Raw genomic sequence first — 24821 nt, 5'->3', positions numbered from 1 at the left:
GGAGCTCGCCAGTCGCTCTTTAAAGAAATGCGGCACCTCGAACGCCCTTGATGGCACTGAGGACCACTTTCTGTGGGAAGACAATTCCGACAAGGCGACTTCAGGAGACAGCGGCAACGAACCTGACGATGACTGGACAGACGTCGGGAGACAGTGCCAGCGAAAACTGACAATGACTAAACGGTAACTGCAGTGCAAATAAATGTTTTCTGTGCTCTTTACCTCGCATTATATGCGGATGAAAACTTTTTCTGATTTTGCTGTCCCCGAATTACACCTCGCATTATACGCGGGTCCGTATTATACGCGTTCGAAACTTGTGAACCGCTAGCACTTGTCATACATCTCCCCGTTGTTTAGCGCAAAGAAAACTATAGGTACAATTGAAGCAAAACACACGTTTTACAGCCAGCGCCCACGTTCATTTCGTTAGGAACGCTCGTTGGGTTGGTTTTTACGACAGGAAGCGAAAAAAAGTGGCCGTGCAACGACAACATGTGCGGGAAGAAAAGCAAGCACAAAAAGAACAGAACTCCCGCTGGCGCAGCTTCAGGCAGGGCGTGCCCGAGCACTGCGAAGGCGGGAAATTTGAATTGCATTGGGTGGTAGCAGTGAGAGGGTTATGGAGCAACAGCCCGCTATGGCGAACCACTGCTCTGCTTTTCCGAGAGCTTTCACACTGAGTCGAATGGCTTTAATTTTTTTTCTTTTGCTGTGAAATGTTATCCTTGGTCACTTCTATGTGTTCTTTTCATATACAATGATCATTTGGTATCTTTTAGGTCGGTTTAGGGGCGATGCGCCGCCTGTCAGCATGTTTATTTAGTGTTCCGCATCGCACCGGAAGTGCCAAGCTTGTACCTATCTGGGAAGAGCATCCTGCACTGCAACAGCGTCCCAAGGAAGTTGCAATCACCTTTATGACAACATCGCAGCAGGGTGCAGGTGGTGCCGGCAGTGATGGTGGTGGTGGTGGTGGTGGTGGAGGAGGCGAGGGGTGGCCATTGGGGGTATTCTCACTCGAGGACCCCTCGGGCGAGCTGGGTGTGGACGAGTCCAGTCGTGCACGACCTGCACAGAGGGTCATCGCCACCCATCAGGGGGAATCGAACCGTACACGTCTTTGGACTTTTCAGGACTTCAAGACCCTTCAAAGGGATAGTATGAACATTCACATGTGCATGCATACATGCACGCACACACAAAGAACCCAGCACAAGATAATGCAATGAGATACTATGGTTACCAATCTTTACGACCACCTCTGTCTCATCCTAGCTTCCCATGAAAGAAATTCACAAAGTTAACTAAAACTTGGTGCGTAATTGTTTAGTGCCGCTTTCCCAAAATGCATTTTTCCAGTTTCTTGTGGAATGAAGATTTTTTTTTTTAATTTGTAACGAATTTGTTGTAAACAAATTTCATGCATGCAGTTTGGATTGATGACATTAAATTCAGTGTTGATTACAGCTGTTCTATTCATAAATTTGAAGAAAAAAAAATCAAAAGAACACAAACAAAAAAAGAGAAGGAAGGGTGCTATGCCATTTGGTTTTTATTCAGGAGCCGCACTATAAAATTTCAGCCTCACAGAATGTTTTCAGACCGCTTTCGGTCTTTTTTAACAAATGCACATAAACTATCTTATTAGTTCATTGAAACTCAAAAACTAACATACGAATCTCCATAAAATGCGGTAGTTATTCTATGGTTAGTCTTACAAATACGCTGTAAAAAGTTCATTCACGCATCCTGTAGAATACAAAAAAGTAGATTTTAAAAATAGCCCTGAACTTTAATTTATTTTTGCATCTACAGTTGAACCTCGATATAACGAACCTCGATTTAACGAAATTCGCGATATAACGAATTTTTTCCAGTTTTCTACCAAAATTTTGCTAAATCCATGTATTTTTATCTCGATTTTACGAAGTAATTTTGTGCGGCGCTTTCGATTTAACGAAGTCACGGCGAGAAAGGAAGAACGAAATTCCGGTCGAGGCACGTTTTATTTTGCCTCTCAGAGCCTACATTGAAAACATTAAGTACTCACATCTACTGATAAAAGGCTAAGATGAAAGAAAAGCGGTGAATTATGCGGTTGACAACAATTAAAAGCGATAAAAGCTGCTGCTCAAAACCCGCTAGCGGTCATGGACGGTTTAATAGTGCCGCCACCATTTTGACGTCTCCATCGTTGCCTACGCCAGCGCCCTCTATGCTTAGGCTGCCAAAGCCTACTTCAATTTTTTTTTTTCTCTACGCGTCTTTGCTCACGGTGCTGCTGCCCTAAGTTGTGCTCGCTGATAACCACATTAATATTTTGTTCGTCCATCATTAGATGAGTCTTATAAGCAGCATGAGCACTCCAAGGGAAAGAAAAGTGTTCCGAACAAGAGCCTGTCGACGGTAGACCGACGGCCACCGAAGTGATGGATGCCATCGACGTTCTGCGGAGGCACGCAGGCGCACGCGAATGTTTGAGCAAGCCTTGTTAGCGCTGTCAGCATACGAGCGTCACGTAAAGCCCACCCTGGTCAAGAAACGCCAAGCACTGCTTACGGACTTCTTCACTACGGCTTGAACATCGAGTGCTGGTGGCAATAAATTGCTCTCCGAACGTGGTCAAAACGTGTTCATTAGACAGCTGCGATGCGGAGAAATCGGTTTCTTTAGGGCTCAGCGGGCATACAAGTAATTGCTTAATCAAATTTGCCAGAAGATATTTAATGTAAGCTTTCCACTTTAGCGGGAGCACGTAAGCGCTGCTCCACAAAGTGAAGCGGTCCGTGTGTACTCCGCTCAATTCTCAATCTCGAGTGTCGTGGTTGCATCACGCGCCCATACTGCAGAGCCTTTGTGCATATAAAAAGTCTAGACACCCTTCCGCTGTTGGCCCGCCGCACCCCTCAACGCTGCGGCTAAGCCTACTACTAAACGGACGAAAAGAGGCGTAACTTTGAACCAGCACCTCGCCGGGGTGAAGTTCACGGGGCACGGACGCGGGTTCAATGGACTAACAGCGGCGTTTAGTAGTGACCGAAATGAAAAAAGAAAAAGTGAAAACCTAGTCTGCTATCATATTTAATGAGGCGTTGCGGAAAAAGCGCCGGTTTTACGACGACACGAACTACGGTCGGCTATCCGAATTCCATTGCCTAAGTGTTGAGGCTCTTAATTCACACAATTTTCGCGGCCAGTTTTAGTACAAATTTCGCTTTAAGTGGAGAGGTAACTACATAGCAGTTGTTTCTGAGCGATGGGCAAGGTTTTGAAACCTCAATAACTGGTTAAATTAACTGTAAAATCGAAACCTCGATTTTACGAAATTCTCGATTTAACGAAATTTTCGCCCGCAAGTACGACTTCGTTATATCGAGGTTTAACTGTATTAAAGAGTAAAAAATGAAAAGTTTAGCTGAAATAGGTAGTGTTTTCTTTTGTTCAGGGGTTTTGCTGTGGCCTACTTGTGAAAAGCCTTGAATGTCCACAAAACATGCTAAGAAACTTGTATTTGCTACTCAAGACTCCGCAGGAATTCATAGTACCTTATTTGCCATGTCAAGAAAATGTTAGCATAAATAAAAATATATGAAACTATCATAACATAAGCACACTCCAAAGATTAAAATAAACCGCAATTCCACCAACTGAAAAACAAGGCAGGATGCACAAAATACATTTTCAAGAACTGCCGCTCAATGTTTTTGGGGTGGGCGACATTTTTTGAAAGTGCACAAGCCGCATAGTAGGTGCAGTGCTTGCTTGCAGGTTACCCTTTGGATCTCTGATCTTTGATTCAATGTGCATAGAATGTCATTCTGGCTCCCTAAAGGTCTGTCTGCATGGGCCTCCGGCTGTAAGGGCACCAGGTTATCCGTGCTGTGTAAAACAAAGCTCACGGTAGGCTGGCTGGTTGCCTGAATTGTCCCTGACAACTGCACTATTCCCAGCTGTCACTACAGCCAAGAGTGAGACACCTTTCAACAGCAGCTCAGCCCGTTTTAGGACTTATAAACTTGCCTGGAGCAGGAACTTACAGTACATGCAGGCATTAGAAAGATAAATTGGGAAGGCCGAGCACATCAGGAAGAGAAAATGAGCTCTGGATATCATTTTATCACACGATTCTTACCCCACCATTAGCAATCAAGGTTGTTGTCTTTCAGGACAGCCAACATGTATATGGGCTAGGTGCAATCACATACGCCACAAATTTCCGTCAAAAAATCTTTAATTGCAATATCCTGCAGTCCCACGTTGCTTTCTTAATGCTGCAAATGTTCTCACTGCAAACTTAAAACCCGTTTTGTGCCATTGCACGAGGAGCCACAGAAAACGTTCCACACAGCAATGCACCTTCAGATGGGTCTAAAGGGCAGGGATGCAATCTGTCACAGACATGGCTCCCTCAGCAACAGCCCTTGCCTGCACCTACCAGCACTCGAACGGTGTGGCACCACTGTGATGGCCAGCACTGCTGCACACCAAAGGAAAGGAAAGGAAAGGAGGGATTGACTGATTGTGGGGTTTAATGAGCCGAAGCTACGCCTGGGCTACAAGGAACACTGTAGTGGCAGGCTCTGGATTAGTTCTGACCACCTCGAGATCTTCAACGTGCACCAAACTCTCGACACATGGGCGTTTCCCCTTTTTGCCTCCACCAGAAAAGCAGGCACAGCGACCGGGATCCCACCTGCGTCCTTAGGCTCGGCAGCACAATGCCATAGCCGCTGAGTTGGCCAACACGGTTGGTAAAAGGAGAGGAGCAAAGGCAGAGGCCACGCACCTTTCTGGCGGCCCTTGGTGGCAGCCAGGTTGTCTCCCGTGATGAGCAGCAGCGCGTTGCGCCTCTTCTCCTCGAGGGCGGCATTGGAGAAGTGAGGGTTCGCCGTGGTGCGCCGCTTGCGCTCCCCTCGGCGATGCTGGAGCTCACGCAGTGCCTCCCGGGTCATCAGGCCCAGGGCGCCCAGCAGCTCGAGCTTCTGCAAGACGCACACGCACGCACCACAGCTCAGCACAAGAGAGCAACTGACATGCCTTATCCGTCACTAAAGGCAAGTTCTAGCACAGTGGTGTTCTCCGACTCGACATGCAGGTGGACAGCCATCAGGAAAGCAGCCGTGACACATTCGATGCTCAAGCAGACCTGCCAACCTAGCAACGTGGAAATTTGGGAGACTGCGAGGTGGGGGTGTAGGTGGTTTGTGAAAGCGTGTATTTTAGTTCTTGCATCATGAAAAACTCTACTCCTGGTTCTTGAAGTGGAGAGCGCCACACTTCTTTACTTGTGAAGAGACCTGGCAGTCCCGAACTTTGCAAGCTTCAAAAACTTGTCAGGATAAATCTGCTCAAAAGAATGTCCGGTTTGGTGACACACACTTTACCGTAAGGAAGTCAGGGACAGTCTTCTCGGAAAGTGACGACTGAAATTCGATTCTCGTTTTCTTAACCTTGCCAGAGTCATTCAATGATTAGAAGGACTCTCATGGCGCTAAAGACACCTCCACATTCAGCATTGCTGCGTGGAATGGCAAGTAGCTGCAGCAAGCATCCCCTTTGCATTCTACCAAACTTCCCTTGCTAAACTTCGTCCCGCACATCTTACTATGGAATATGCTTAATGGTGCTCTATACAGTACGGATACGATGAACTAGAAGTATGGTGGAAAGTGCTCTTCCGCAGCTCCACAACTGTCGCAGCAGAAATAACTAACATACAAGCCTGATTAAAAAAAAAAAAAAAAACGACCTCTCTGCTGGGGCAGCCACTTTTCGGGAGATTTGAAATAGCATTCGTACAATCGGGAGATGTGGTCAAACTTCGGGAATCTCCCAGACAATTCAGGAGAATTGGCAGGTATGCTCAAGTGTACACACAAGGGCCAAGGAGTGCCAACGACACGTTTTCTGTCCCATTTATAGCCCCCAGCCACTCGCGCACACCGGCAAGCACGCTGCTTTAGTCGCCCAAGCTGAGATTCTGCCTGATGTATCGCTCACATACTTCATCATCCCTCATCATCTTTTTCTTCCACTTTCATCTGGGTTTCCCCCACATTTTCAGGATTTCATGGAATTCATATTGTTCCCCTGTGCCGCTGGTTGGGTGCCATTTTGAATTAACTGAACGCCAGACATATTCCCAGCAATCGACACGCACCTCCTTGCAACAACTGCCGCGAAATGACTTCCACGCATAAAACGGGTGAGGCAGATTATGCTCATCTTTCAAACTGCCAGGACAACGTAACACATAGCATGACGCAAATAAAGCAGCAAACAGGTGTAAAGTTAGTGCAGCTCACTTTATCGTTTTTGCCCAACAGTTGTCTTTACATATTTTTTTACTTTTTGTTTCAGCACAGCTTTCGCATTTCAGCACAAGACATGCCCAGTGCAGCGGCGAGAAGGGGGGGGTCTTTGTTTACTTTTCAATGGATTATCTGGGAGGTTGGAATCTGATGACCAGAAATCCTCAGGGAGACTGAATGAACCCATCATTTAGTCTGTCTGGCTAGCAAACTTGTTTCACAGAGCACGACAGAAGTGGCCAACAAAGTATCTTAAGATGTGGAGAACAGTGTGTGTTCACATATGTTCTTCTACAGTGCTCCCGTGGTGCCTTGCCTTGTCTGTCGCCAGGTCGGAAGGTTCAGATAATCCGAGTGCGTGCTCCGCCACAAGGGAGTCACACTAATTATAGCCCCTTGCAATTCTAGGACTGTGCGAGCGCTCGCTCAGGAGGGTCGAGGTGCTATTGGGAGAAAGTGCTAAAGGAAACACTGGTCTTAAAACAACTTCTTCTAATTTTCGAGTAAACTGTGTGAAACTTGTCAGACTTGCTGCTTTTTTCTCACGGATTTCAAATATGCCATTATTTTTTCAATTGGTCAATTACTTCCCAAGATAATTAGCCATTTTTGGCCAACCAATAGGCAAAACAGTGTTGGTCATAAAACTGTAACCCTTATTGGCGGTGAGATGTTTGAGTGGCGCCCTCTGGCTCTGACGTCGGCTTAGGGACTCGTGCCGCTGTCGTCTGCTACGCTCCGCTTGTGAAGGGCAACAGGGCCTGTGCTATAAATTGCCCGCTTTGATGCTTTAGTGCATTAAAATGTATTTCTAGTAATGCAGTGATTTATTCTAGCTTCTGACACATATGAATAATTTCAAGATCTATCCCCCAAAAGTTAGCAACACACGAGGAGAGAGAGAACAACTTTCTTCAGAGCACCAGTCAAAATATTGTGTGTTACTCGTCCTTTCTAGCTTATTTACGAGGTTCCCCGCTCACAGCTCCTCGATAAGTATTTAAAATGCTTAGGCTCCCCTAAAATACTTTTTAGATGCTCTTATGAAGACTCAACAGTCTAATGCTTCGTACCAGGCAGCGGGCCCCGACACGCAAACCGAATGGGAGGAAATAAGGCGGCTGTCTACTATTTCTTTCGTTGTTATTGACTTGTATCAGATAAAATGTTTTCTTTTGTGCCCTACGCATTAATATTTCTGCACCGCCACAAACGTCATATTAGTAGCTTTGGGGATGTTTGGGAGGCTCACAAAGATCCTGTGGTATTCCTTCAGTTGTATGGCATACGTTCCCTTCTTCACAAATTGTCTTTCGATAAGGCTGCATGCAAGAAGGTGCATATCCGCAGCGTGCGTAGTTAATTCACATGCAAATGCAATGAGAAAGTTTGTGGTGCGCCACCGCGATTGCCCCCCCTCCCCGACAACTAAGGTTGCTTTAGTGCTCCGAATTTCTATCTTAACGATCGTCATCATAAGGAACTGACTCTCAACCCGAAAAATTATGACATGATTACGGTGTTGAAAGCTTGATATACTCGCAAACGAACGCCATAAACTGTATACGCGCATTTATTACAAGAATCGAAACCGGCGAATATTTCAAAGCAGATCTTTGTTTTCCAATCCTTCCAGGCGTAAAAAACAAATACTGGTCCACTTGGAATGGTGTTCTATGAATTGAATAAATTACTCTTACTCTTTTGACCCGGACTGAGGACATGGCCCACTAATCAGCTCGATTTCATGGTTAAATAGTTTTCTCCTCCCACTCCTCCTCTTGAGTGCAGTTTTTGTAATAACGCAGATCTGAATATTGGGAAGATATGGCTATGGGAAATGTGCCGAAGTATCTCCCCAGATCTGAACAAACACAACGTTACTGTATCTTTATCGTAGACGTTACTACTTGTGCTCAATAAACCCCCATACTCGGATAAAACCAGCTCGCGCCTGTACACACAGCACAGTAGAATATTTGGAACTCAACCTAGATTTTTTGCGCGCCAGAGTGCATGTCGGCATACTTCCATGCAATGATGAGGTACAATACTTTCGAGCACCCGGCAAGGTTGCAAAAACTGTTTTACCTTACCTATGATTACCGGGAATCGTAATGCCTTCTGCCTAAGCCGACAGCCCCGAAGTCATGGAATTAGTTTTGGTCTTGTGTTTTCGCTGTTGTCGGTTTCTAGCAGCTGCCTGTTCTCTTTGTTCAAAAGATTGCTTAAAACAGGAGCTGACGCCTAGCTCAGACTCTTCGCGCTCCGCAAAGGACCGGCTTCGCAAGGAATAAGGCGACGCCGGCAATGTTTCTTCCGTAACGGTATCCAAAACTATATTTTGACTCACGCCTTGAGCTATAGCGTATGCGATTTTAAGTCTATTATTATGATAAAAAGTTACGCATATGCAAAATTTGGTGCGGACAAGCATCAGACGACAATCGAGCGCAAAGACAGCAGGGAGAGTGACCCCGAGTGAAGCAGACGACAAATGCGAGAATCCCTAAGCTGACGTCACACAGGCGCGCTTCGCAGCGCCGCCCGTGGTCGCGCTCACCGCCAATAGTTTCCGTTACAATGAACCCTGATGAATGCTGGCTTGACCTGCCTTGCTGTCATCTTATGATCTTCATCCAAAAACAACTGCGAAGAAATTGCTACGCTGGAGTAGAGAGTTGTGCCATCAGGATCCTCCATTCATACTGCCAAGCAATCCTGCTGCCCCATTCCTATGCACATCTGAAGGAATGGGCAGGACAAGAGCAACAATGACTATTTACTGCTACATACGCGTCTCGGCACATGCGGCTTTTGTCCAGAAAATTTAAACTGCGACTCGATTGATTGATTGATTGTAGGGTTTAACGCGCCGACGCAACGCAGGCGATGAGGTGCGCCGTAGTGGAGGGCTCCGGATTAATTTTGACCACCTGGGGATCTTTAACGTGCGGCGAAATCTCGTACACACGGGCGTTTTTGCTTTTCGCCTCCATCAGAAAAGCGGCCGCCGCGGCCGGGAATCGAACCCGCGACCTCGTGCTCAGCAGCGCAACGCCTTAGCCACTGAGTAAACTGCGACTCGTCACTGGTCCTGCCCATTCCTTTACCACATCCTCACAGCATCCTTTTCAGCCAGAACCAGTATACAGGGTCATTCACTCATAAGGCCCGTTCACACGATGAGGCGGTGTTCACACTAGCAACAAGCGTTGACGAGACTGTGTTTAATGGAGGTGTTCACTCCGTGCTTCCCACGTAGGCACTCAAAAAAAAAAAAAATGTTACACCACCGCCACAACAACGGGTAGAAATCACTCCAAAATACGTGCTGCTGATCTGGAAAGTGTCGTAAGGAAAGCAGGTTGCGGAAGGAGCGGGAAATAATGGAAAGCAGACTCTTTTCAATACAGTAAACGCCCGTTGGGAAAAACTTGAAGGGACCGTGAAAATGTTCGTATTATCAGAAATTCGTCTTAAGCGGACGTATTTTGCATTGCGCACATTACAAGGGAGCAGAAGTGTTGTTCGTCTTAACCATGACATTTGGCTTATCCGAGTTCATCCTAATGATAGCCTACTGTATATTATCGCAGCCGGAAACACTTTTGCTTTCTGTAACAACACCCACATCACGACCCATGAAGGTTGCGGCTTTTCAAAGATGCAACAGTTCTGGCGCTTTGAACTCCACAGTGTTTACTACTCATTGATAGAGGTACGAAAAGGCTGCCAGTCAGCCTACCATCCCTCTGTCCCTTTAACTATCTATGAAGATTACTTGCTTTTACAATTCAAACACGTTTCTGCGCGCCGACAAGTCCCACGCTGTTCGCTAATCCGCACATGTGTAGGCTGAACCTGCTGACCGAAGAACCAAAGTGCACGGCAAGTTGCTTGCCGGCGGCGGCTCGCCACCATGTCCAATGCCGGATGTAAACAGACACTGTGGCCACGATTGGCTAACCAGTTGGCGATGCCACCGCGTGATGAGGGAATTCAGTCCGAGAGCAATTGGCTGCGCCGTCGCAAAGCAATGAAAACCGACGGACGGCTTGTGATAGAGTCCGTGATAAGGAAGTGGGAAAACACTTATAGGGTAAACTAGTCGCCGTGCTTTGTTGACAGTAAGTGAAGTTCGCACCACCACTCATCACAGCAGTGACACAGCATAGACGTAGATGGAAGCCGCGCGCCCCGTACTACTGGCTACAAAGCTCGAGCACAATGTGTCTACGCTGCAGTGATGCACACTTACCTACAGACTACCAGGCAGGAACCGCACACTTCACTAATTGCCTGCTTTAGCATAGGGCTACCGAATGCCTTGCCGTCTCAATGCCACGACCTCAATGGAATGTGTACATTTTAGTAAAACTCTCTGAATGTATAAAGCAGCAACGACTACAGTCGAGTCTACTTGTTACGATACGGTTTATAACAATACTATATCGAATGTAACAATGGGCAACTGTGGCAAGGTCCACTTTTGTATGCATTCTATGATAAAATAAACCACTTATTACAATGCTCCAATGCCGCAATATTGGATACAGTCGAACCCCGCAATGACAAATCCGCCGGGGAAAGCCAAAAATGAGCGTTTGCGGGAATTTCGCTGCCGCGATAATGAAACATAAGTGATAGAAAAATTGCCTGCAAACCGTAAACTTATTTCAAAAGCTGGTTGTATTACTTTGCCAGCCTTACCTTGCAGTAACTTCACAGCTCAGCTCTTACACTACAAGAAGTGCTTCATTGCTAGTCATGTGCGCCTAAGAACGACAATATCGTTTCAGAAGCATCCAAAACATCCCGCGGGTTCGCCTCCTCTGCAAGTTTTTCTCCCTGGTCCTCAGCACCGAGCATGTTCAGGCATGCAAGCAAAGTCCAGCTTTTTCTGTTGATGAACTTTGCCAGACAGTGGCGCTTCGTTGTTCCAATGGTGCCACAAAACTAAGTGAGCACCGCTTTGTTAATACAGTTGAACCTCGATATAACGAACCTCGATTTAACGAAATTCGCGATATAACGAATTTTTTCCAGTTTTCTACCAAAATTTTGCTAAATCCATGTATTTTTATCTCGATTTTACGAAGTAATTTTGTGCGGCGCTTTCGATTTAACGAAGTCACGGCGAGAAAGGAAGAACAAAATTCCGGTCGAGGCACGTTTTATTTTGCCTCTCAGAGCCTACATTGAAAACATTAAGCACTCACATTTACTGATAAAAGGCTAAAATGAAAGAAAAGCGGTGAATTATGCGGTTGACAACAATTAAAAGCGATAAAAGCTGCTGCTCAAAAACCGCTAGCGGTCATGGACGGTTTAATAGTGCCGCCACCATTTTGACATCTCCATCGTTGCCTACGCCAGCGCCCTCTATGCTTAGGCTGCCGAAGCCTACTTCAAGTGTTTTTTTTTGTTTTCTACGCGTCTTGCTCACGGTGCTGCTGCTCTAGGTTGTGCTCGCTGATAACCACATTAATATTTTGTTCGTCCATCATTAGATGAGTCTTATAAGCAGCACGAGCACTCCAAGGGAAAGAAAAGTGTTCCGAACAAGAGCCTGTAGAAGTGTCAGTGAAACCGACGGTAGACCGACGGCCACCGAAGTGATGGATGCCATCGACGTTCTGCGGAGGCACGCAGGCGCACGCGAATGTTTAAGAGCAAGCCTTGTTAGCGCTGTCAGCATACGAGCGTCACGTAAAGCCCACCCTGGTCAAGAAACGCCAAGCACTGCTTACGGACTTCTTCACTACGGCTTGAACATCCGAGTGCTGGTGGCAATAAATTGCTCTCCGAACGTGGTCAAAACGTGTTCATTAGACAGCTGCGATGCGGAGAAATCGGTTTCTTTAGGGCTCAGCGGGCATACAAGTAATTGCTTAATCAAATTTGGCCAGAAGATATTTAATGTAAGCTTTCCACTTTAGCGGGAGCACGTAAGCGCTGCTCCACAAAGTGAAGCGGTCCGTGTGTACTCCGCTCAATTCTCAATCATGGCTTTATCTCGAGTGTCGTGGTTGCATCACGCGCCCATACTGCAGAGCCTTTGTGCATGAAAAAAGTCTTTAGAAAGCTTTATAGCACCCTTCCGCTGTTGGCCCGCCGCACCCCTCAACGCCGCGGCTAAGCCTACTACTGAACGGACGAAAAGAGGCGTAACTTTGAACCAGCACCTCGCCGGGGTGAAGTTCACGGGGCACGGACGCGGGTTCAATGGACTAACAGCGGCGTTTAGTAGTGACCGAAATGAAAAAAAGAAAAAGTGAAAACCTAGTCTGCTATCATATTTAATGAGGCGTTGCGGATAAAGCGCCGGTTTTACGACGACACGAACTACGGTCGGCTATCCGAATTCCATTGCCTAAGTGTTGAGGCTCTTAATTCACACAATTTTCGCGGCCAGTTTTAGTACAAATTTCGCTTTAAGTGGAGAGGTAACTACATAGCAGTTGTTTCTGAGCGATGGGCAAGGTTTTGAAACCTCAATAACTGGTTTAATTAACTGTAAAATCGAAACCTCGATTTTACGAAATTCTCGATTTAACGAAATTTTCGCCCGCAAGTACGACTTCGTTATATCGAGGTTTAACTGTATCCAGAAAGGCCACAGCCGTCACTCTTTTGTTTTGTGCACTTGGACCATTAATAGCGGCGTCCTTGCTTTTTCAAAATGGTAGAGCGAGCTCCAAGTGGTTCCAAACTCTTCGGCACCATCCTCCCTTCTTCCACTTGGGCCACCGACTTGGGCAATGGTGGCTGCCTTATCTTGTAGCAATAAAAATTACTGCTTTGATTGAGGGCAAACGTTTACATTACATTTATTTTCGTGGTGCAGAAGATGTCCGTTTTTGTTTTTGTTTTGTTCAGTTGGAGCCGTACCGCCTCCTTTCCTGTACCCTCTCTCAGTTTTACACCTCCAGGCTTCCTCTTGGGTACGGCAGTGTTAGCTTTAAATGCCGTACATGGCACCCATGAGGCACGACAAGGCACATGTGCTCTCGCTCTGTTTGGTTTGGCAAGTCACAACAAAGGAAAAAAAGATATTCGGCCCACCGAAGACGCATGCCAGTCGGGCAAAGCACGGTGGCGATCAATGGCTTGGCACGCAGGCCTTAAAGGGACACTAAAGGGACGAATGAAATTTTGTTTTTACTGAAAGATAATACGTTTTGCAGCTCTCTTGGCTTCTGTTCGAAGAGCAACGATGCATTACTTGCCGAGAAACAAGCAAGTAAACCTGGCATTTCTCTCTCTCCCCTTTCCCTTTCATTTTTTTTTTGTGACATTGCCATCACATCACAAAGTAGGAGCAAGGCACCGGTGTGGTCTAGAGTGTAAATGGTTGGCACTAGGTGCTATCGCGCTGGCAACAATTGCTTTTGCGTTTCCAAGCCATGGCCAAACCCCAGAGTCTGAGGAACGTTTCTCAGGCTGAGGAGACTGGCTTGGACTTTTATCATTTGACACCGACGGAAAGAAAAATGTTTTAAATTCTCAAGCAGCCGCTGCGCCCACACACACTGGACACCAAGAAACCATCATGCCAGCCGCGAGCAAAGTCCCTTCAGAAGCGAGAAGCACCGTTTCAAATATTGTGCAAGCGCGGCTCCCCGGCAAGGCGTCACTCAGGCATGCGTCTTAGTCTGGCGATCACGGCCATCTCGTATTCTGTTTTCTCATGCGAACGTAGCGTGAAATAAACACTCCCTCTCCGGCACCTGTGTCGAGTAGTCCTTGTGGCCGAGGCTAGCACCGGTTGCCTGGGCCCAACATAACAACGGTAGAGCTACACGGCACACCATTTACAGATTATCAACAGCAGCTCGCGGCAAAGGGAAAGTCGGATCGGTCAGATAACCACTGCTACACTACAGTAAGTACCCTGGATCTTTCACAGCCCTTTTATTGATTTTACTTTTGTTCTTGCTGACTGATTGTAGTGTTTACGTTCTCACCTCTCATATATAACCACTGTTTTGGCGCTCTTTGCCCCAGTTGGCCTTGCGCCATTAACATCCAACGATCATCATCATCATCTTTCACAGCCGATAAGGTTCAAATCGGGCACGGTAACGCTTTACCGATAGCACAGCAACATCAGTGCGCGGAGAACGGAAGATAGAAAGCGCAGGCCGGTCGCTTAACTCTTTCGTGACCACGCCATAGGCCATCGTTCATGGGTGAGCGATGACTTTCAAACCTCCCTCAAAAACTAAAAACAGTGCTATTCGGACAACTGATGCCATATGACGTGTTCATTGGGAACCCCTTTTTCAGATTCGTTACCGTTTGTTTACATTTTGCGAGGGCAGACGGCGTCGAAAGTGAAATTTGAACCCGTTGGGCGAAAATGGCGTCCTGTTTCACTGCGCGCTCTGCAAAGGTGGACAGCGGTTTCAGGGACTTCGGCTGCTGCTGCTGCTGATTTTTTTTACCCCAGTGATGACTTCAGCAACGATGTGGATTCTTCAGATTTTAGTTCTGATAAAGACTCTCCCATTCAACAGCCTCAGACTTTGGCAGGTGCTGCCAGGGAAGGTTAGTTTTTGACTTCGCGCTGTACTTATAAACAAAATGTGCCTAATATCTGACGACTGTGGTATTACTTTCATGTGTAGGGTCTGGACAACATGCGGTGGGGATATTTTGCCAAATGCACCGCGCCGTATCCCGTTATCACCTTCAAGATAGCCTGGTGCTCGTGTAAAATTAGCGCTGCAGAGCGACGCACGCTGCTTCTTAAGAACGTTAAGTTCTTTTTCTTGTTTTTTCCTGCTGCAGTAATAAGGACTTGGTGTGAAAACACAAACACGCATGCTTGGATGCCTATTTTAGAGACCGACTGACTCTCAAGTGGCTTTGTGGAGTGGCACAGCTGTCAGGGCCATTAGGTTGGTGGGACCGCAAAAATCCAAAACTTCGTGTACAGCGTTGATGTATATATGGAATCATAGCTTAGGAACGTAGAAACATTTCGTATATCTTAGAATTCCTATAACAATTTCTAGGGTCAGTAAAATTGCCGATTTGTGTTTTCTGTAAACGTTTTTGTGCATTTTCTTTGTTTCATTGACCAATAAACTCTCAATAACTACACCTTTCACAGAACTACTGTTATGTGTTTGAAAGAGAAATCTCTATAAGCTACAATTTCATGCATAGCAATGCTAAATGTGTCCAGAGAAAAAAAAAAAAAAGTTTTCTGGACGCACTGAAAATTTTTCTGTGGTCCCGAAAGAGCTAACCATTTTCTTCCTTTTGCCGCTTTCATGTTGCTTGCAGAAGCTCTAGCGTTCAACATCATAAATTACCGACTTTGCAAATTGCGCACCACCGATTTTCCGAAATGAAACTGAAAGCATGATTGATGGCTGCCTGAAGCGTGAGGGAAGAAGCTTGGGAAGCAGTCTGTCTCGCAATGTGTAAAAGCTCTAGTCTGTGTTCAAATAAGATCAGCTCACAAAAAGTTTTGATTTACGATTATTTCATGCGCTCAACCACTGCGGAACTGTTTACTTGTTCACTTATAGATGCTTCTCAATGAGCTCTTGCTGTTCACAACTTTTGTGACGTAACAAACCATGGTACCCAAAAGCATATGGTCGCCGAAATAAGAAAACAGTATTTCAGTATCTATATCTGTATTCCGTAATACTTTTTTTCTGTGCCTGCAAAAGTATCTCTGAAATATCCCGTTACGCCCAACTGAAATGTATCTTAGTGTGTATGTATTTTAGGCGCCCAACACATGTACCGCGATATTTGTATTCTGGAATACATTTCGAGGTATCTCTGCCCAGCACTGATATAAACCAACTCACCCAATCTTTTTTAGCTCACACTAAATAGCATTCCCGTTCGAAGAAGCGAAACAGAGAAGCCAAATAAATTAGGAAAAAAGCAAGTTACATACATTTATTAGAATCTTTTCTGAACAATGACTTACTAAAAAAAAACTGCTCTGCCTCCTTTCAGAAACATTTTCAGATCATCGAACCCGTTTGAGGTTTTAGCGATTACATCCTTTGCTGTGAATTAGGCCGAATGATCGCTGCCTTTCAAGCATTACAGATGGTAACACAAGCTTCACGGTCTCGACTGTCACACACAAGAAAAGAAGCTAGGGTGCTCCACCCAGCTCTGTACATCTGGCAGAGGTCCACATTGTTTTCTATTCTGGCTGGACACACAGATGCTCCCACTGAAAGATGCCGACGTACACCAGAACTTATAAGTCATACACCAACATCAATGTTTTCTCCATAAATAGGGAGTGCCACTGAAGCAGCACTGATTCGGATTCTACCGCGCTCCAAGAGCCACGTGCTGACAGTCTGCGCATTTAGTAAGGAACCAGCTGCTGCTAACGAGCTAACACGGAGGAAGCTAGTGGCTCACCAGGTGGTCCTCCTTGTTGGGCGGTGGTGCAGGGGTGCTGGGAGGGGCCGGGGTGGCCCTGTGGGGAGGAACCACCGCCGCCGTGGGCACGGGAGCGGGTGTCGTTGCGGTCACCATCGTCGCCGTTGCTGTGCCCGCTGCCGCACAGCCCGTGGTGGCCACACCACCGCTGCTCCTGCCTCCGCCACTGCTGTGAACACTGTTCCCAAGGCTGGACACCACCAGCCCAGGTGCGGTGCTGCTGCTGACGCTGTTCGCCTGGACCAGCACAGCCACGCAGGGCTTCGGGATCCGCGGCGGCACCGACGTCGGAGGAGTCACCACCATGTGCTGCACGTATGGAGACGCATGGGGCACTGAGACCGCGCAGACCGAACAGTGCCTCCAGCTCAGCAACAGAATCCTTATGCACAGAGGCAACGATGCACGATGGCTTCTGTTGGCTATGCAGCCATATGCACTGAATGGTGGCTTCGAACTTAAAGATCACACTCTACCTATTTTGGCTTTTGCTTGACGACAAAACCGTGCTTCGTTTGTTCAGGAACTTCACCCACCAGCTTTCCTCTCAACTTTCCTAAGACGTAAAAGAGCATGCCACAAAGAGTGCTAAACAAGCACCGAATGAAGCACCGCAAGTGAACAGCGCAACTCCCTGAGGAAGAGTGAGTGAAAGAGAAAGGAGACAACGCAGGGCACCGCAACCCTGCAGGGTAATGCAACCACATACCTACTGCAAGCTCCCCAGAAAAGCGCTTTGGTGAGAGAATGGACATGCTCTTGCATTCTATTGAACAGCACAGCTGTGAGAATTTAGGAGGCAAATTTCCACTGAAACCGTCGCAGCAATGGAGGATGGTTGTTCAAAAAACTTGCACCAGGTCAACCAGTAGAGTTCACCACTAGGTCCACCGTTACAAGCTGCCAGCATTACGTTTCTTTCAAGTCTGCGGTGCTTTGAATCAAAATTTTCCCTGGGGTTGACACGCTCCCCCTTGAAAGTAACACAATGCACCGCACATGACCCATTTTCCACCCCTGCAGCGCACAACAACAAGACTGGCCGTCAGCCACTGGACGCTACATTTTCATGGCTCGCCAGAGCCAGAGCGACGGCGTCACAACAGGGCAGGTGTCCCCGACGGTACCTGCTTCTGCTGCGGGTGCTGGTGTGGGTGCAGCTGCGGTGCCGGCTGCGGCTGCTGCTGCTGCTGCTGTGGGGCCAGGCGCTGTCCACAGGGTGGGTACTGGGGCACCCGGATGGGCGGGGGTGCCAGCAGGGTGGGCAGCGGGGAGGGCCCCTGGTGGGGGGCCATGGTGGCCGAGGGGTTGCTGCTGCTGCTGCAGCTGGGCACCACCACCACCTGGGGCAGAAGCACGCCACCCGAGCCCCCCTTCAGGGCCGCCTGCAGCTTCATGGGCACGCCACCCAGCTGCGTGGAGACACAACATTGCCGTGTGGTCAGAGCAGGCGCACTCTTTGGTGTGTGTAAGTGAAGAAGTTGTGTGCGTTGGGGGCAGAGGGCCCCAGGTCAGGTACCGGTATACTGCCACAGGTAAAGCAAACATCGTGATAAATAAGCACAGTTCTCCCTACATTGCCCCCCTAAATTTCCGACCTCCTCCTCTTCCATTGCCCTGCAGTGAAAAGTTGACCAACCACTACGGCCTGATAGTCCAGTCACCACTGTTGATGTGATTAACAGGGCTACAGAGAAATATCTTTGCATCCGGCCAACTTCCGAACCAAGCTTCTCGTTTTGTCTTTTGCACATTCATTCCAGTCGCACACCTCACAAGTGGGTTGTGGAAGATAGCACTTTGCTGCACCATCAGCTCCACCTTGAAGGTGGAAGCGCTCACAAAACAGGGACGAAAGTAGAAAAAATGGTGAAAAATCAAAGCAGGGCTCCCAACTATGGGAACACTGCACCCCGCACGGGTGTTCGCCCATATTCTGCGATACCAGAGTTGTCACGGCATCGAGATAAAACCACTCGAGAGCCGAAGTATTTCACATTAAAAGGTCAAGAGATAGGTGTATTAGTGCCCCGTAAATTTTTATAACTGACAAAGAATATTTTTATCTGCACAACTCATTGCGATCGTAGCGGTTTCTTGATTTGTTATGGTTTCGCTGTTTTAATGCCCTTACCCTTCGATTGTCGCGTGTACACCCGAATGTATTTAATCCCCGTACGAAGTGACTTTCGTGGTTTTATCTTGGCCGAGATGAATGCACCACGCGAGATTTTGAAAGTATATATTTGTGTTTCTTTTCAATAAACAAATAGTTGCGAGTTAGCACCGTGTCGTCTATGTTTTTTCTACTTTCGTCCCTGTTTTGTGAGCGCTTCCACCTTCAAATGAACAGCTACCAACTAGCCCAATTGTCCGTTCTACTGCATCAGCTCCACATCAGGAAGCCAGTTCCTTTAACAGACATACGTATATTTTTTATAGTCTTTTCCACTCAAATAAATGCTCAATATGAATGAGTATTTTACTTCGATTTGGCATCACGACAAACCTTGCAGTATTCACAGCCAAAATGCTTGAAATGTTTTTTTGGTTCCCCAGGGTACATGCAAAAGAGAACCCCGTATAACAGGATATAACAGTACTTCCTTCTACCCACAACTCAAAACTGCCCGACCAGAGAAAAAAGAAACAGATAATGTGTTAAAATACTTCTACAACTGCCAAGAATCTAGATGCCTCGTAAATAAAACCACTAAGGGCCTCCCTTTATGCACTCAACTGCGACCCTACCACAGTTTAAGGAAGCGCCAGGCAAAAAAAAGGCATAACTTCTTCGATCTCTCACATAGACAACTCTATTTTTGCAAGATTACGAATACTAAGCACACAATAAAGCAACACCACACGCTGACTGCATGCCTTGACAGAGCCTGCGAATCCAGCATTGCAAAAGTCGCCGGCACTCACCATGGCCCTAGGCAGGAACTGTGTATTGTGGGACAGCTTCAGGACTGTCGAACTCTGCTTCCGCTCGAGCTCAGTCCTCAGCTGTTGCACCACTTGCTTCTGCCAAAGCAAGCACCAGAAATCACACTGAGAACTGGGTTACAACTTGATACAGTGCTTCTTAAAAGGCTAACTGACTGAACATTTCAACCTTTTGAAAACCCTATTTCCTAAAACTGCAAGATCCGAAATATGACAGCTGAAGTACGAGCATTCACGACACCAATGACCAGCGAAAATTGCCGATTTCGAAATAGATATTAAGAAGAGTGCAGCCATTATAGCCAGGCCGAAGTGCCGTTGCGGTCAGCGAGTGAGCGGCCAGACAGCCGGAGGAAACCTGCGCGCAACCAGTCCGCGCGAGGCTCGAGTGGTTTTCCTGGCTATCCGGCGGACCAAGCACCCAGCTGGCTGCAATGTCACTGCCACTTCAGGACTGTTCGCACAATCTGCCAGCAGGTGCAGTGCCATCTGCTACATAGATATTTTAAATGTTTTTAACAGATTAACAAGGCATTTCACGGGGCTACAAGTCAAGTCCCAGTTAGCTCGGTTATATGCACTGCACATTCAAAATAAATTTGGCCAAGGTGAAATTTGAAAGCAGCTGGCCTTTATAAAGCATCCAGCTCCCAGATCAACGACAAAAACACTCTTTACTGCACTTCCAACAGCTTAAAGTGCAAGGTGAAACGCAAGCGCCCGAGGTATTAGATTACTAGTGAGCCAGCGCACTCGCACTCTCAAGCATCACGAATGTGCAGTTTAGTAATCGGCAATGCAGGGAAGGGAGGGGGTAGCTTTCGGAGTGCTTCCGTTGTAAGCTTGGAGAGGCCAAGCTTTGAGCGAAAAAGTAAAAGTGCCTGAAAGAAAAAGGAAACATGCCCTGCCAGCTCACTCAGACTCAACAGCAGTGTTGCCAGATGGGAATGAGCCTTCAACACCAGCCCCTTATCGAAATTTCACTAGATTTCACCAGCACCCACTGCAGTGGCTCAGTGGCTGAGCCGTTGTGCTGCAGAGCACAAGGACACGGGTTCGATTCCCTGCCACGGCAACCGCTTTTCTGATGGAGGCGAAAAGAAAAAACGTCTGTGTTCGAAATTTCAGCGCATGCTAAAAATCCCCAGGTGGTCAAAATTAATCCGGAGCCCTCCACTATGGCGCACCTCATTGCCTGTGAAGCGTCGGCGCGTTAAAACCCACAATCAATCAGATTTCACCAGCACTAAAATATGCCTGCTGCTGTATTTCTCCGCATGCAGTTTGCTAAAACATAGCCTTGAAGACGGTGTTTTTGTTGCTTATAGCAAACCATCGTATCATGGAGGGGGTGACTTGATTACCTCTATAATTAAAAACGGAAATGGTGATTGGCAAAATAGGTTTGAGAAAAGTAAAATAAAATTTCTTATTCACATCCGTCATGATGCCTGTTTATAAAAACACTTACTTTATTTTCTATAGGCATGCTCGCACAGAAAGTTGCTGCGCTCGCTGTGCTTTTCGCTTATGTTTATATTCAAACAAGATCTGGTGCAATGTAAGTTTCTCTAAGTTAATTTGTGAGCATTTAAGACTTGGCTGGTGATTGTACACTCAACATGATGCCATAGAAAGCTTTTGTAGATGTCACAAATTAGGGAGGAATTTAAAACAGAGGGAATGCTACTGGTACGTCCCTGCATAAAATATTTCCAAGGACGTTAATCACTGTGGTTTGTTTGAAATACGAAACGTCAGACCGGAGTTTTCATTAATTACTTTCAAGCAGCGGTAAAAACGCAAAATACTTATTGAGCACAATAGATTACACATGCAGTCCAACAATGTGAGTGGCTTGGTGTTTAGAAGTGCGAAAAGCTTCCATTCAGGGGGAAAAAAAAACATGGTTTAAAGCAGTCCCGCAATTTTTTTACCAGTTTCACCAGGTCTGGTGTAGCCGTAACGTCACCTCACCAGCAACCCCAAAATTTCATCAGATTTTCACAATTTGGTGCCGCATTTCCACACCTGGCAATGCTGTTCAAGAGGCACACACTCTAAAAACAATAGCATTTTTTTGTTCCAAAAGGATTAACCAGAAACAATAACCTTATGCAATTGCACAAGTTGGCGTAAGTTCTGTGAAGGCACGTATTCGATCAACAAAGAACCGAACACACCCTTCGAGTTCGTGAAACATGATAGGCTGTATCACAGGTGATGGCCGCATGTTTCAATTCATCGCACAATTACCTATCAAAAAACTGCTTCCAAGCTTAGTGCTAAGAGCTCAAATAAAATTGGGATGCAATGTAAGGCATCCCATAGTGTGGAGGGCTATGGATTAATTCAGACCCTCTAGAGATACGTAACGCTTTTGTTTACAAATTTCCAGCAGAAAAATGGCCTCAGTAGAAGAGACTGAACCCGCGGCCCCACGTTCAACAGCGCAATGCTTCCGCCACTGCGAGGACCAGACGCAAACAGCCAACCGCAAAATGCAGTCATGCAGAATAAACATGCTGCTTTTCTACAATGATAGCACCAAGGACAGGCGTGAATGACTGTGCCAGCCGGGCAACCAGACATTCAAACCTGCCCACATCTTAGTCTTTTGCCTCGTCTGGCCTGATCTTTTTCTCTCCTTGCCTCCCTTGCTCGGGCAAGACCTAACACTCAGCGGCATCAGTTCTTTAAACACTGAAGGCCCCACAACACCAAGGGGACCACAAGACCAAACCTTCAAACAGAAGCTCCTACTCATCTGCACACTGCAGTGTCCCCAGAAACTGGGCTAAATACCAGTAAATTTTGTAAAAGGTGCGATTTTTAACTAGGTTTTAAATCATGCTGAAAGCCGCCTACCGGTTCAGAAGCCCTGGTCTCTATTCGTGGTGCTATAGCACACAAGCTCCTTTTCGCTCCCCGTCCCTCACAGCTTGCAGACCCATTATTTTAGTGTTCACTGGATTGCTCCTAGAAACACTTCAAGGCAATCTTAACACTGAACAACGACACCCAAAACACGAGCTAAGCATAAATGAATCCGGATTCAATAACTTTTTGGTCATTACCAGGACAATGCCTGGCTTGCATTAGACTACACCCGTTTGAAAGTGGCTACACCAGTCAATTGGTAACTGCATTGAGATATGCTTTGATTTATAATTGTTACAACATACATTACGCTTATACTAAAACTCATGCCCACTTACTCAACAGAGTAAAAGCAGTGTTAGCCATCAATAAAGCAAAAGAATGAAATTTATTACGGCAAGGTAACAGCAGCCATATTTAAAACTTACATCGTTACTGAACTAAACCAGCTAAACTTACTTCGTATAACCAAGAACTTTGTTCCTAGGACAAAAACAGCAAAAATGTTATTCTGACAACGTATACAAGCAGTAAAATGAAATACCACAGTAGCATCCTAAACAGCCATTTAATTTAGAAACTTGATGGATGCTCCGACCCTAGTTAACTTGTTGCCTACTCAGCGAACAAAAATCACAGAATGCCAACAACTAAGAAATTACTTGTAAAGGGAGTACCCGAGTTGATAAAACACCACGATTTTGTTCCAATCCACGTATGTCTTTGTTCAAGGCGCATTAAGGAATTCAAGCTTTTTGCACCGCAGAACAAACATTGGCCTAATTATCCAGAACTACTAGCTAGCCTTCCCCCCCTCCCCCCCCCCTTTTTTTTTTTCTTTCGCGGTACTGAACGCATATTCATGTTAGTAGACCGGAGCCCGTGGGTTCAAAGTTTACAAACAAAAGCAAACTGAATGCGCTGCAGCAGTGTCGGCAGCCGTACACGTCCGTCAAATCTTTTTTTTTTTTTTTCGTTTCTCGGCGCACAAGCGATATCTTGCCTTCGCTCCGCAAAACGCGTATCAACCACAACCGATGCATTCAAGTTCACGGCCCGACGTCAACCACCGAGCTGACAAGCGCTGCGCTGGCTGCAACACCGTGCCAAGGTCACAGCAGTGGGGGAAAAAAATCTGGTTCCGATCACTCACTTGCTTGTCGCTTAGAGTCATTATTTCGGCTTGCAAATCGTGGAGCTGCCTCTGAAGTGCCGAATTCTGCAAGTAGAAAGCACACTCAACAGCTGCGGCCGACTTCGAGGTTCCATCAAAACACAAACAAAAACAAACCAACGGGGGCATACTTCTGGAACCCCCGAGCGCGTTTGCGCCGCGATCTCGGCCCACTTTCACAGCCCGAAGAGCTTTTTTTTCACAGCCCCGAAACAACCCAAGAGCGCGCAGTATCCGCCAAGGAGTGGCAACAAAAACATAAAACCAAGGCGCCTACCTGAGGATCAATGCGCATTTTTGACAGCACGATCTGAAAATGGAAGGCACAAGTGTTGTGTGAGCGACACGAAATCGTTGCGCGCCCGTTAACTCGGCGAAACAAATCTCAAGGCACTGAGAACTTCAGACGAAAAAGCCTCAAAGTCTGCTACGCAATCCTTGCTACAAAACTTCGTGTTTACGTACACGTCCCGATACATGGCTGCCGCGAAAGTCGACGGCAGTACGGCTGCTGGCGTGAAACAACTACGACAACAAAGTTGAAACGACCGATAGCATGATATAATATTCCGACGCAGCGCGACTAGCTTTCTCAAACATTGCTGCTGCCGCGCAAGTAAGGGATTGGCAGCTAGGTGCCCAGATTAAGCTTCCTTGCAAACATACACAAGTCGTCACTGACTATTTTTTTCGAGACAAGATTTATCAACTTGGGATAAACTCGAGACACATCGTCCGGCCGTATACCTGATGGTTCTGTATGGCAGTTTTAAGTTGACTCTGAAGGCTTTGCAGCTCCATCGCGTTCAGTTGAAAGGCATCCAGCTTGGCTTGAGTATTACTCGACCCCACGGCACAACAATAAGCCTTGTATAACAAATTACACAAATTACATCAAGTCGGAAAGTACTGCTGAGCTTCCGTCGTCCTACCTAGGGCAGCGACGCTGCACGAATAAATGAGCTGAAACTGCAGCTGACCGGTCCAAACTCAATTGGTTGGGTTGGCATTTAAATATTTGTTTTTACGCAACACAAAGAGCGTTGGTATACGTTTTTAATAACTTTTGT

The 24821-nt window shown here is 46.6% G+C and overlaps 1 protein-coding gene across 1 annotated transcript in view; it reads right to left on the bottom strand.

Annotated features, from left to right (window-relative positions):
- LOC144174643 (uncharacterized) overlaps positions 1–24800 on the bottom strand; it is a 36468-nt gene extending 11668 nt beyond the window's left edge. The window contains exons 1-8 of the mRNA XM_077703428.1: positions 24499–24800; positions 24029–24061; positions 23731–23796; positions 19677–19775; positions 17876–18160; positions 16728–17057; positions 4790–4985; positions 917–1071 (exon numbers count right to left, since the gene is read on the bottom strand). Coding sequence (XP_077559554.1) covers positions 917–1071; positions 4790–4985; positions 16728–17057; positions 17876–18160; positions 19677–19775; positions 23731–23796; positions 24029–24061; positions 24499–24552 — 1218 coding nt within the window. The 5' untranslated portion in view covers positions 24553–24800. The remainder of the gene's footprint in view (positions 1–916; positions 1072–4789; positions 4986–16727; positions 17058–17875; positions 18161–19676; positions 19776–23730; positions 23797–24028; positions 24062–24498) is intronic.
- Between the last annotated feature and the right edge of the window lie 21 nt (positions 24801–24821).

The sequence above is a fragment of the Haemaphysalis longicornis genome, unplaced genomic scaffold, assembly GCF_048455015.1.
Source record: "Haemaphysalis longicornis isolate Haplotype H1 unplaced genomic scaffold, Haemaphysalis longicornis Haplotype H1 scaffold_3, whole genome shotgun sequence".
In the NCBI taxonomy this organism is placed as follows: domain Eukaryota; kingdom Metazoa; phylum Arthropoda; class Arachnida; order Ixodida; family Ixodidae; genus Haemaphysalis; species Haemaphysalis longicornis.
This window is presented reverse-complemented; position numbering and strand designations above follow the sequence as displayed.